Source organism: Pelobates fuscus, chromosome 4, assembly GCF_036172605.1.
Source record: "Pelobates fuscus isolate aPelFus1 chromosome 4, aPelFus1.pri, whole genome shotgun sequence".
NCBI classification, from domain to species: Eukaryota; Metazoa; Chordata; class Amphibia; order Anura; family Pelobatidae; genus Pelobates; species Pelobates fuscus.
Window position 1 is genome coordinate 149,188,173 of NC_086320.1, and position 14,515 is coordinate 149,202,687.

General features: G+C 35.3%; 1 protein-coding gene across 1 annotated transcript in view; it reads left to right on the plus strand.

The window, feature by feature from the left end:
• Positions 1–3,723: 3,723 nt before the first annotated feature.
• The window catches only part of GPLD1 (glycosylphosphatidylinositol specific phospholipase D1), a 50,085-nt gene continuing 39,293 nt past the window's right edge, over positions 3,724–14,515 (plus strand). The window contains exons 1-10 of the mRNA XM_063451674.1: positions 3,724–3,851; positions 4,830–4,885; positions 7,403–7,481; positions 9,350–9,447; positions 10,040–10,150; positions 12,180–12,228; positions 12,393–12,447; positions 13,748–13,855; positions 13,952–13,979; positions 14,058–14,197. Of these exons, the coding sequence (XP_063307744.1) occupies positions 3,755–3,851; positions 4,830–4,885; positions 7,403–7,481; positions 9,350–9,447; positions 10,040–10,150; positions 12,180–12,228; positions 12,393–12,447; positions 13,748–13,855; positions 13,952–13,979; positions 14,058–14,197 (821 nt within the window). The 5' untranslated portion in view covers positions 3,724–3,754. The remainder of the gene's footprint in view (positions 3,852–4,829; positions 4,886–7,402; positions 7,482–9,349; positions 9,448–10,039; positions 10,151–12,179; positions 12,229–12,392; positions 12,448–13,747; positions 13,856–13,951; positions 13,980–14,057; positions 14,198–14,515) is intronic.

Consider the following 14,515-nt stretch of genomic DNA (forward strand, 5'->3'; position numbering starts at 1 on the left):
TTCAAGGCAAGGGTTTCTCTGACCCGAGCAATCAAATGATCCACCTCCGCAGGTACCAGGAAGTCAGGATCAGGCATAGCATCCTCCTCTGAGGAAAAGGCCAAGTCTCTCAGCGAAGCTGTATCCATAAACTCATCCTCCGAGTTACCAGGAGACCAATCTGACGGCTCAGAATATCTAGGTCGCTTGTGGGTCTTACCAACCTCTCTGATGCCCCGGGCAACTGCATGCTTGATAAGCTGCCTAAAGTCCGGTGTTGACTGAGAAGGTCCAGCAGCTGCTGAGAGACAATTTGAACAGAGACGTTTCCCTTCTATGGCTCTGTTATCACAGGATATACACAGCGTCCCTTTGGACAACTTCCCTTTGGACGATCCTGAAGTCTTTGTACTTTTATCACTGCAATACACCAAACGTGAACATTAGTACATTACCACTCTTTTATTTATTTATAATATTAATATCAATTTTTTCCAAAAAAAAAAGGATGGCTTACCTATATCGCTTAGATTGTGACCTATTATGATGAGAAGAATCCGATTCCCTGGATCTTGAGCGCGAATCCATCTATAAATAATAGATGGAACAGCGAAACTAAAACCAAGAAGAAAAACTACAAGAAACCAAACAAAAAAATGGGAAAAAACTTACCTTTAGAAGAAAAAAGGAACCCGAAAAGGCGAAGAACCAACAATCCCTAGATCTCAATGGTGCCAGAAACTCTCCAGGAAGCTGAAAATTCAAACTGACCAAAAAAGGAGGCCTGGCACTTTAAAAGGGCGTCTGACGTCATCGCGCATGCGCAAATGACCAAAAAGATGCGCGAACGGCTTAATTAGAAATCAAACAAGCAGATTTTGCGCGCGAACGCGCTAATACGTGTAATGGCGTTCGCGCGCTTATGCGAAAGAAGCCACGCGAACGCCAGAAAATACCGAATGCCGCGCATGCGTCCCAGAGTCCCCGAAAACCGCGCAGGCGCCCAGGAGACCCCTGAACGCTGCGCAGGCGCACAGGAAACTCACGAACGCCGTGCAGGGAACCATGTACTCAGGGGAACCCAGAACGCTTCCACAGCAAACTTACAGAGAAAACTATAAGTGCCAGAAAACCAAACCACTCCTGGAAGAAAAAAACAGCAGGTAAATACCAAACCATATTACCTTGATCCTGGTGGGGAAATACCAAACCGGAACCCAGCCAAATTCCATGTTCCTTCACTTGTTACAACTGGGAATATCGGAAGGAAATCCCCCGGTCATTAAAGGGGTTCTCTCCAGGGGGACACCTTTGCACAGGGCCGTATACTGGAGACTTCCCAGGGGAGAGAGGGTGAACTCCCCAGGGGCCAGAGGAACTAATCCTCAGGTAACCCATAAAAGAAAATTTAGTAGTCTGAAAAGACCGACATGTCCTAGGGATAGGACAGGAAAAAAAGACTGGGGAAGGAGGGGCAGGAGGTGGTACTTATAGGGCTTAATTATTATTCCTGTCCAATGGGGATAGGGAGGAGCTACCCAATGTTGTGCTGCCATGGATATGGCCAGGAAATACGTATAATTACAATAATAAATAAATAAAATAAATAAATAAAATATTGAAACAAAATTTAATATAAATTATAAATGTAATACTAATTTCATTCTAACTGTATTTTGTTATTAATATTAATATATATTGGTAACAAAATACACTTAGAATGACATTCTATATATATCTATCTATATATAAAATACAAATAACCGCAAATATATATATATATATATAGATAAATACATATAATTACATAAAAGATTACATTAGTATACACGTAGAATTTAAATACCTATAAATGCATATATATTAAAATTTTACGTGTATATTTAAATACTCTTTTAACATAATTATGTGATTTTATTAATTAAAATTTGATTGACATGCCTGACAACACAGGGAGAAAGTGCAGAGAATTTAATTTGCAAGCACTATATTTGACCCTGTAACTCTCCAAGACACCATAAAACCTGTACATAGGGGGTACTGTTTTACTTGGGAGACTTCGCTGAACTCAAATATTAGTGTTTCAAACTGGTAAATTGTATTACAACGATGATATTTTAAGTAAAAGTGATGTTTTTTGCATTTTTTTACAAACTAACTGCACTTTTATGGACTATATTATTGTTGTAATATGTTTTACTGTTTTAAAACACTAATATTTGTGTTTAGTGAAGTCTCCCGAGAATAACAGTACACCCCATGTACAGGTTTTATGGTGTTTTGGAAAGTTAGAGAGTCACATATAAGGCTTGCATTTCATTTTTTTGACATTGGAATTTGCCAGATTGGTTATGTTGCCTTTGAGAGCGTATGGTAGCCCAGGAATGAGAATTACCCCCATGATGGCATACCATTTGCAAAAGTAGACAACCCGAGGTATTGCAAGTGGGGTATGTCCAGTCTTTCTTAGTAGCCACTTAGTCACAAACACTGGCCAAATATTCGTTTTTGGCTTTTTTCACACAAACAAATATGAACGCTAACTTTGGCCAGTGTTTGTGACTAAGTGGCTACTAAAAAGACTAAACATACCCCACTTTCAATACCTTGGCTTGTCTACCTTTTCAAATGCTATGCCATTATGGGGGTAATTCTCATTCCTGGGCTACCACACTGTCTCAAAGGTAACATTACTAATCTGGCAAATTTCTATTTGAAAATGGAACGTTCTATATTTGACCCTGTAACTTTCCAAAACACCATAAAACCTGTTAATGGGGGGTACTGTTGTACTCGTGAGACATCGCTGATTACAAATCTGTGCATTTTTATGCAGTAAAAGCTAACAGTATTATGACATTTACAGCTAAAATGTGAGGCGGAACTACAATTTTTAAAAAACATTTAAAGTTTCTCACAGTTTTTTTTTATTTTATTCAAAATAAATTATGTTTAATATATAAATATTTGATATGAAATGAAAGCCCTGTTTCTCCTGAACAAAATGATATATAATAAGTGTGGGTGCATATAATATGAAAGAGGGGAACTACGGGTGAACAGACATATAGCGCAAATTCCAGTTTTTGTTTACGCTTTGTTTTGATCAGAACGTGCACTATTGACTCCGTCCTGAAGGGATTAAAGCTTTTGCCCATTCTCAGATTCTCTGTTTATATTACCATTTTGCATTTGTTTTTCCAGATTTCTTGTAATTCTGAATGATTCATTATGGAGAGTGGACATATACCCAAGTAAGGAGCTGCATGGGGTGCATCCGTTAAATGCACTTTGTGGACATTTGTTATATTGTTACTAGTTTGTATTTATCTGCAAATGTAATGCATGGGAATACGTACAAGGGTAAAATCTCAAATTTATAAGGGATAAAGCTTTTTTTTTTTCATTACTCTTTGGTGAGAAAATGTTGTTTTTGTTACAATTGAATTTGGTTATTAAATTCAGCCTAACTCCAAGTTTAGAAAATGAATCAATAAATAATTTATATCAATAATGTTTTTTTTTTGTGACAGCAGACCATGTTTTCAGTTATATAGGGGTGAAAGTTAACTGTTACTTGTGAAAATGCCTACACTATATTGTAACTCAACGACTCTGATGACATAGTACTTTAAAATATCCAACAAACCAGAGTTTAGCTTTTGTGTCAATATTTGCGACCGTGTATGATAAACTAATCAAACTCCAAAGGTTGTAGGATTAACTTTCTAAACAAGTTTTACTTACCACATTGTATGCCAATGATTTTACTACCATGATCTCTGTGGGCTTGTTTTCTCTGTTATTCCTTGTGAATTCTTTGTTTTGGTTAAAGACTGCACCTTGTGGCATTTCAACACACATTGAGATAGGTAAGTCTTACAAAATGATGTGCATATGATATTTTTCAAACTCAGGAAATTTGGTATCCACACAAAAACAGCATTATCTGGACAAGAAATTACGTCCATCCGTCCATCCGTTATCTTATTGGTCATTTGTAGAAATAATAATTGCCAACTATCACAATTTGGTCAGGAAAACCCAACATTCAGATTTATGGAGGTCCATTCTGTGGTTGGGTCAATATATGAGGTCAGTCAGTATAATACCATGGCCACCATGTAATTTAGTGTTCAGTTTGGGTATGGACTCACTGGATCTAGAAAACTTGATATTGGTGACAATAGAGGAAACTTGCTTGGTGTCTCAAAGGTATTTAAATTAGTTTATTGGATTTTGAATTTTGTCTTGCTAATCCCAGGGTGTCAAACTATGTTGCATGCTTATTGGATAAATATCTAAAATTGGAAATATATCAGTTATACTTTTCCTTTTGTTTTATAATTGATCTTTGGAATGGCTTCTTTATTTGTTTATGTTGAGTAAACTGTCAATATCATTTGTTGTTGTTAGCAAGAATGAGAAAATAAATAGAGAAAATAAATAGTGCGGTGCACTCAGACTACAAAACAATACAAAAAACAAAGAAGGCTACTAAAATGCCTAACTAAGTATAAATATGGGGATTTGGTTCCACCATATGGCCATATGTTGTTAAGCCCACCACTACTTTCAAAGTACCCCATTATTGGTGGGTCCTACACTACAATGTGGGAGACAAATAAATATTGTATTGTTTTGTAGTCTGAGTGCGCCGCACTATTTATTTTCTCATTCATGAAATTTTGGTCACAGCGGCAGCACCTTTCATGCAAAATTCAGGTCTCGGGAGTGCCCCCTATCCTTTCTCTGTTGTTAGCAAGAATGACTTTAAATTAATCTCTTAATGCAGTGTGTTTGTATCTTTTATATAACCTCTGTCTTTATAAACAATTACGATTTTGCAGCATACAGAGCACTGGAACACTTCAGCCAGACTGAAGGAAACTATAATTACAGAGAGGTACATAAACTGTTCAACAATTTTATTTCATAATTCATCTCATGCAATGAAACAGACTGTGTTCAGAGATAGACTTGTCCTTATATACATAGCCTTTAATAGAAGACAGACTGCCTTATTACAAGAGCGGACTGGATCGATGGAACTCTCTATTCAACATCCCAAAAAGAGACTGCCGTAGTAAAAGTAGTTAAAGACTGTAAATGATTAGCTGAAAAATGAGCTGGGGCTTCTGTCTAAATACTGAATTGCATTGAGTAAAATCAACAGGATTATTCTAAATTTTGTGTGATTCAGCAGAATTTAATTAAAATCACTGAATAGCAACAGAATTTGCAATTCTCATATTGACTAAAAATATTATTTAACCAGATACTCATACTTGATGAGCATATCCGGTGTCAATTTTAAAACCAGTAATGGGAATCCTATATAAAATATACAATCGTCATGCTTATCAAACAAAATTTGTACACTATTTATTTATAAAATATTTTACCAGAATGAATACATTGAGATTAGGATATAGGATATAGATGATTGATTATAGATGATTGATTATATATGTAGATATAGATACCAAAAGAGTTGTGGTGGGGGGAAAAGTGTGGAGGAAAACCCCTTCCACCTGAAGTAAGTGGATAGTTAATACATTGCTAAACACAAATACACACACCAGTCAAGCCATAAGACTTGCTTTTCCCACAGAAATCTCACTATAACAGTGCTCTCACTACTGCAAGGGATTCTGGGTAGGCGTATGCAAATGAGCTCAACAAAGAACCAAACTTTTGCCTCATAGTTCCACTTTATACATGGATTCCTTGGAGTCTGTGTCTGCTGTATACAACACATTGCTAAACACAAATACACACACCAGTCAAGCCATAGGACTTGCTTTTCACATTTTAATCCACGTGCCATGTCGAGTGTTGCCATGGTAACAAAGTAAGGTATTCGGATGTATACCTAACAAATTCCCTGTTAACTGACAAATAAGTGTTCCCTGTGTGTACATAGAACCTAGATAAGTTGGAAATTAGACTTTGATTTCTTCCATGGTATATTAAACTCCAAATTCAGAAAATCCCACGTTAAAGGGACACTATAGTTACCAAAAACAACTTTAGTTTAATAAAGTAGTTTTGGTGTATAGATTATGCCCCTGCCATCTGCAGTCTGAATTTTTAATTTTCTGCCATTTAGGAGTTAAATCAGTTTGTTTATGCAGCCCTAGTACCACCTTCCCTGCACGTGTCCTGTACATTCTCGTTACACGTTTCCTGTAAAAAGATGTCTAATGGTTAAACTTCCTTTATTGCACAGTCTGTTTAATTTAGAATTTCATATCTCCTAGTTTGTTGATAATTTATTAGATCCTACAGGAATCTCCTGTGCATGATTAAAGTTCCATTAACAGAGCAAATTATAAAAAGTTTTAAAGAAAGCACACTATCACATCTAATTGATCATGAAACCATTGTGACACAGCAAGGGGAGGTGTGGCTAAGCATGCATAAACAGAAAGAAAAGAGATTTAACTCCTGAATGGCAGAGAATTAGGCAGTGAGACTGCGTGGTCATGATCTGTACACAAAAACTGTTCCATTAAACTAAAGTTGTTTTGGTGCTTAGAGTATCTATTTAATATGTAAATACATTCAGATATTTACTTGTGTCCAGCACTTGTTACTCAAAAAATCAAAACAGACCAAATAATCAAAACAGATTAGAACGACAACATTTTACATAGGTAAAATCTGGTGCCATTAACCCCTTAAGGACAAACACTGGCCAAAATTGGCGTTCAAATTAATTTTTTGCATTTTTCAACACAAACAAATAACAACACTAACTTTGGCCAGTGTTTGTGACCAAGTGGCTACTAAACAAGACTGGACATACCCCATTTGCAATACCTTGGGTTGTCTGCTATTGCAAATGTTCTCCATCATGGGGTTAATTCTCATTCCTGGGCTACCATACGGTCTCAAAGGCAACGGAACCAATCTGGCGAATTTCAATATGAAAAAACTGAAAAATGTAACATGCTATATTTGACCCTGTAACTTCCCAAAACACCAAAAAACCTGTACATAGGGGGTACTGCTTTACATGTGAGACATTGCTGAATACAAATATGTGTATTTTATTGCAGTAAAAGCAAACAGTATTATGACATTCACAGTTAAAATGTCACGTAGAACTAAAACAATAAAAAAAGTCTTATTTGCTCCCATTTTTTATATTTTATTCATATTAAATTATGTTTCATACCTAAATATTTGATGTTAAAAGAAAGCCTTGTTTGTCCTGAATAAAATGATATATAATAAGTGTGGGTGCACTTAATATGAAAGAGGTGAATTACGGTTGAACAGACATATAGCGCAAATTCCAGATTTTGTTTACGTTTTGTTTTGATCACAACGTGTACATTTGGCTCAGTCCCTTAAGGGGTTAATTATGACATATTTTGGATATGTAAATAAATGTATCTTGTTCTTCTCTCCTTAGCTTTTACAGAAACATCCAGAAGCTTTCCAGGCAGGGAGTGTATATCCTGATGCTTTTTACCAAAATATTTGTAAGAATGGTAAGTGACGAGATTTTAGTTTCCTGTCCCTGGCCTGACAGGAGGCTGTTCGGCACTCTCAGCAAGCAGTTTCCTGTCAGGCTGGGTAGAGGATAGAGAAGATCCTCTAACACGGTCCCCAGCTCGGCCACGCTACATACAGTGACCGGCAGGGTGGGAACGCTGTGCACTGCCGTTCACCCGACGATAGCGCCTCCAAGGCTAGTTTGCCTAGTGGTTGTGTTGGTCTTGTGAATGATTGTGGCAGGGTAAGAGAGGGGGTAACTTATGGGAGCTGATGTGCCACTCTGCCTACTTGGAAATCTGTTTATGCCTCTTACCTTAGATACCTTCTTGGAGCAACTTTTTAACATAGCAAATGTTTCTGCAACATCATTAATGTGTCACTCCTTTATCAGAGGCATTTTAACCCCTTAAGGACCAAACTTCTGGAATAAAAGGGAATCATGACATGTCACACATGTCATGTGTCCTTAAGGGGTTAAAGGAATAAAAAAAGCTCCTCTAGTGGCTGTCTAAGTGACTGCCACTGGAAGTGTCACTACGCACCAATGTAAACACTGCCTTTTCTCCGAAAAAGCAGTGTTTTCATTGCTGAGTCTGCAGGGACAGGCTACAGACATTAGAACCACTACATTAAGCTGTAATGGTTTTGGTGACTATAGTGTCCGTTTAAGTTCAACTGTTTAAAGTCAGTGTTTTTAAATGTACGTATATGTAATTTGCCATGCCTAAGATAATAAAAAGAAGAAACATTGTTGAAGGATTAAATATTAATTAAAAGGACACTCTACCGCTCCACCCCCCCAAAAAATAAATGAAAATCACTGTTTAATTGTTATAACCACCCGCCCCCCCACCCCCAATGAAAATATTCTTAATACTGCTCAGTGCAAGACAGGTATTCGCCTCATAAAGGTCCACTCCAGACCTCAAAAGCTCTTAATCTTGCTGAAGTGCTTTATGGGTGAGGAGTACCCTAGTTTAACCATAGTTTATAAAAGTGCTTATTTCTAAATTAACTAGGGAACTCCCCCCTGGGTGTCAATCAAACAGTCAGGGAGGATTCCTTCCTACTTCTGTTTGCTCCCCTTGAGCGTGCCTGTCTCCCTCTCCCTCACAGACATCAGACCAGCTCCTCTTATGCAGAAGGGTGTGCGTGAACGAGCTGACGTGCGTACAAGCAATGGTGCTCAATGAGAAGTCTCTTCAAGGAAAAAAGGTGAGGGCTTACAATAGCTGCAGTTCATAAGAACTGCAGCCTTTGCAAGCTCTTTCAAGATATACCCCCAAATAATACATGCATAAAAAAATTAATGCATGTATGCATTGGGGGGGTATATCTACAAAACTGTCATTTATTTTATATTTTTTACTAGGTGGAAGTGGAGTGCTCCTTTAAGCTTGGCTCCAGTGAGCTAAACAACAAGGAAGTAACATGATAGGCTGTCTGACTGACAGTAAGTGTGTATAACAAGGTTAGTTTACAAATGTGTCAAATTCTATTGAAATCTGCACTTTTTGCAAAATGAAAAAAATGAGGATCACTCTACACATATGAAGCATTTCAGTATGCTAAAGTGGTAAAGTGGTTTAGGTGTTTGGAGTGTTTATTTACCAAGCTGTGATATTGTATAACATGGTTAATGTGTTTTTATGTATATGTGCACATGGAAAATTATGCGTTATTATTAATTTCTCACATTACTTTCCCAAGTTATTACTCACTATACTTGGTTAATGAATTAATGGGTTTAATGAAACAGTCTAAAAAAATATTTTTTATTGGATACATGGGTCATAATATAATGGTTTACTAACACAAGACATCCTTAACATCAACTATTTGTAATGGTTTACCTTTGCAGGAAAATATAATGCGCTGTCTGAAGATTCGCACTGGACACCTTTCCTGAAGACCAGTATTAATTATATCAGAAAAGTCTATCCACGGCCATGGAACGAGGTAGAAATCTTTGAAAATAAATGTTGAAATCTATCAACGCATGAGTACATGTGTATTATAACCATTTATATAATATATTTGTAGTGTAAAAATGTATATAATGTACTTTACTGGGGTTTTTTTTACATAAAGAATTCAGGAATATTTATATAATAAACTATTTATTATGGAAATAAAGCATGGTGAGACAGTTTATCTTACAATCAGAAAAATTGGGATTTTCAGACAAATTCAGACAAATATAAAATGTTTATTCTGTATTATATTTGCCTCCATGCACAGACACAAAAAATAATGTTTCATACTTAAAGAACATAAGGGAGTTCATAATTTTAAAATAAAAGTTTGATTAATTAAAATAAATATCCATTATGATTTAACATTAAATAAAATTCACTCAATGCATAACCTTGTGAAATATGCCGTGTACACATATGCCAAAGAGTACACATAACACTCTTCAATAAAGAAAAAAAAAAGAAACAACAAAATAATTATATAATTTTATTTAAAAAAAAGATGATTAGCTTCTATAACTATACTGTATTTTCACATACTTTATTCTAAGGTTCTGTGCTTTCTCCTATGAAAGGGTGCCCAGAAACTGGTTGCTTTTCTGTTTGGCATTGCATCCCACATGGTGACTGATGTGAGCTGGCACAGCCTGGACATTGACCAAGGATTCCTTAGGGCTATGGGTGAAGTGAGTAGTGCAAGACTGAAAAGCAATGGTTGCTTATTTATTGCTAATTTTGGCTCTCGCATGACTTATTTAAAAAAAAAATAAAAAAAAAATTAAAAAATATTCTTTCATTTTTATTAATTAAAAAAAAAAAGAGATGGGAAAAGGGGAGAAATCCGCCTTGCAGGGCACGAAATATTTGGACATAAAAATGTATTTCTACAAAATTGCCAAACATAAGTACACTACACAGTAAATATAATATAAAGAAGACAAGAAGTTCCCCAAAAACTGAAAAACAAAAGGGGAAAAAACATACCTAATACACCATGCCTTTTTGATATACAGTTGTGCTCAAAAGTTTGCATACCCTGGCAGAAATTGTAAAAATGTTAGCATTTATTTAAAAAAATATGACTGATCATGCAAAGAAATAAATGTTATTAATGGATAGTGAAAAATGCAGAAAGAATTCTTATTACCACTACACTTGGTACAAGCTAGCATAAAAATAATCCCACGCTAATGTTCAAAATATGCCTTTTAAAATACCCTGGGATGTCTTCTTTAAGAAATGGTATGCCTTTATGGGGTAGTTGGATTATAGAGCCTGCTAAAATACATGCTATACCATGCTTCAAAACAAAATTTAATTTATTTGTAATTAGAAATAAATATTTCCCAATATATAATTACATATTGTTTTTGTGATTAATCACTATGCTTTAATTATGTTACATTTGTAACAATGAAAATACATCCTGCATATCAGATATTTGCATTACGATTCAACAGTAGCAAAATTACAGCTATGAAGTAGCAACGAAAATAATTTAATGGTTGGGGGTCACCACAACATGAGGAACTGTATTAAGGGTTCGCGGCATTAGGAAGGTTGAGAACCACTGCCTTAAACCGAGACATAGGCCCGTCAAATCCATCTACGAAAATTCTAACTATAGAAACTGAAATAGCCTTGTCTATTATATAGCATTGTAGCTTTACAGAATAGTGCCAAAGGCATACAACGGGGTATCGTTATACTGAGCAGATGCAGCTAAACACAATTTCTGTGCAGGAATAGCACACACCAGCTTTACGAAATACACATTACAAAAACCTTGTTATATGAGTATATGCCAAAATAGAGAAAAAACACAATTTTACTGCAATATTTAGCAGAGATTGGCGATGAAATGGTTACATAAAAAGTGTCAAAATTAACCTTAGGTAAACAGCCTGTGATGTCTACTATAAATATATACTTTTGTGTGGCAATTTTGTTTTCTGTTATGGCTACTAAACCTACAAGACAAACATACCAACTTCTAAAATTGTTTCACATTGAAATTTAATTTTAGTCCTTGTATTTTGTGACCTGTAACTTTAAAAAAAAGCTGAAATCCTATACATATTATGTACTCTATAAATCAAGACACATAAATTAATTTATTTTGAATTACTTTTTCTAAGCTGGACATATTATGCACATGCTATTATTGCCAAAACTGTCGTCCCCCTCCCCCCCACCCCCCATTTTTTGGCATGTTTTCATAATTAATGAGAATTTATCTATGTATATGTGACATAAAATTAAAGCCCTGTTTGCCCTCGGAAAAACGGTATATAATATGTGTTAGTGCAATAAATGACAGAGATGAAAATTGTGTTTGAACACAAACAGCAAAGAATGCAAAAATGGCTTGTGTCCTTAAGAGTAAGACAAGCTTTTGAAGCTGTGTCCTTAAGGGGTTAATAGTGTTTCCTTGTGCCATTGTTCAAACAAAAAAACAACAACACCCCGGTAAAAGAGATAACACTGGTCTAACTCAGTATGAAGAATATTAATATAACATTACGTATATTTAATGACCTATTGCAGTTTAATGCCTTTGTCCAACTGTGCGTGGGCAATCCAAATTACACAGAACCTCTTTAATAATAATAAATGTATGGGGTTCACATCTATGTATGGCTAAATTCACCTTATTAAAGTAATCATTTTTATTTGTACTGTTTGCTAAGTTCTTTGTTATTGTCTTGCCATTAGATTGACTTTCATGGTTCATACAAAGATGCTCATCACGCTGGTGACTTTGGTAAATATGCATTTTTTTCTCCTTTTTTTCGTGGCTTATTATTTTCTTGTTTATGTGTTACTATTTTTCTCCTTTCTGCACACTGCAAATACATGTTGCTCTATTTAAACAGTTATTGAATCTTTCTGGAAGCTATATACTTATTTTATCTTCTCATACTCCAGGAGGTGATGTGCTAAGCCAATTTGTACTTGATTTTGGATACCTGGAATCAAAATGGTAAGCCACAGACACTGGGATGGGTTATTCAGAATAGTAAGAATTGCAGACAATCCAAAGGGAATTTCAATAGCAAGGCTGAAATAGTCTAATGTAAAACAAAACTGACTTGGAGAATTTTTCCAATTTGGTTATTTTGACCTTCAAAAAATTCCCAGTGATTCTCACTTTAGTGTATAACCAACCATAAATGTGTCAAAATATGGAAATGTCTAGAGCTGCATTTCACTTATAAAGACTTTTTTTTTCAATTTGAAAACATTTTCTTGATACTGAGACAAGAGGGTTTTATAATAGTTCCAAAAAACAAATCAAAACATAAAACACAGTATCAGTAAATTAAACAACTCTAGACTTGTTATTGCCAGTTGGACTGCTTTTAATATTTTCTAAAACTGAGCAAAAAAGTATATAATTCAAAGACTTGACAAGTCACCGATTTACCTGTGTTTAAAGGTACACTCCACTGTCCAAATAAAATAAAATAAAACAACCATTCTTTATTATTTATTAAGACACGGCAATTAACCAAAAGTTTCCAATTTAACAATAATATTATATTTTCTTAAGGCACTATAGGCGATATTTAATCAAAGTGACAGAGAACTTTTCTGTCAGAAAAAAAGTGGTGAAAAATTCATAATCTTTAAAACACACACAGCATGTTTTACATGTCTAAAATTGAATAAATATTATTAAAGGAATACTAAAGTGTTTGGAATACAAACCTGTATTCCTAACGCTTTAGTGTCCCTGTCCCTAGTTAGATAGGTCTTTCCTCATTTGTTAAAAAAAAAAAAAAAAAAAAATACTCTCTTACCTTTTTACTTTTTACTGCTTACCTTTACAGCAACATCATGGAGAAGACATGGTTTCTTCCATGACGCTTCAATCCAATGATACTTATTGACATCTGCTGCGCAAGCATCTAAGCTTCCCCATAAGAAAGCATTCGACCAATCAATGCCTTCCAAAGGGGGTTTCAGTGTCATGTGACCAAGTTTTACTCGGTTAGTGCAGAGGAAGCGTCTCTAGTGGCTGTCAGTATGACAGTCACTAGAGGTGGACTCAACCCTACAATGTAAACATTACAGTTTCTAAAAAAAAACTGCAATGTTTTATATTGTAGGGTTAAAACTAAAGGACTACTTCAACGAGACCACTTCATTGAGATGAAGAGACCTGGGTGACTTTGGCACTCTTTTAAAGTTCTTCCCTAACATTTATAAGCTTTTTCCATGTGAACAGCTTCAGAATTCTTCTAGATACAGATTGACCCCATTTTGTTGTTTTGCTTTAGGTATATACCAGTAAAGGACCTTGTTAATATATATAAGGAGTTCTACGGCAAAGATGTAATAGAAGACAACACAATCATTGACTGCACATACATACTATTTCTTCAGATGTGAGTTCGACCCACCAGGCTGTACTCTGCCAAAAGAACTAGTAACAGATAAACAGATGTTTTGTATTCTTTACGTTTTAAAAATTTTGCTTATAGGTATGGAGAATCTATCGCTGTCTCAAAGGTAAGATAACTTTATTCTTGTAAACATTTGATACATTTAATGAAGAAATTTCCCTTAAAATATTTGTCTTCTCTGCAGCTTTTTCCCAACTATGCAAAACAATCTCCATTCTTGGTGGAGAGGTTCCAGGAGTATTTTCTTGGTGGTGTCGATGATATGGCATTTTGGTCGATAAACGTTTTCCAATTAATTAGCTTTATGTTAGATAATGGTACTAGGTAAGTTATACCATGAATGCTAAGAACTGATTTAAAGGAAATTACAAACTAGTTTCTAGGACTGCATGCAGATGGACACATTTATGGACCAGTAACAAACAGTTTCTATGTTATTATCTGGAATAAATATCACACTTGTGAGTATTGTTCTACGAGAAAAAAAACGTACATTAAAATAGATTCTCTAAGCACCTTTACCATTTCAAATTATCAGTAAAGTTATTGGTAAGGGCTAATGTTGATTAGACATTGCCAAAAGTATTAAAGGATGATTGGAAACAGTCAAATTGACACAACACCCACATGGCATGAACACAT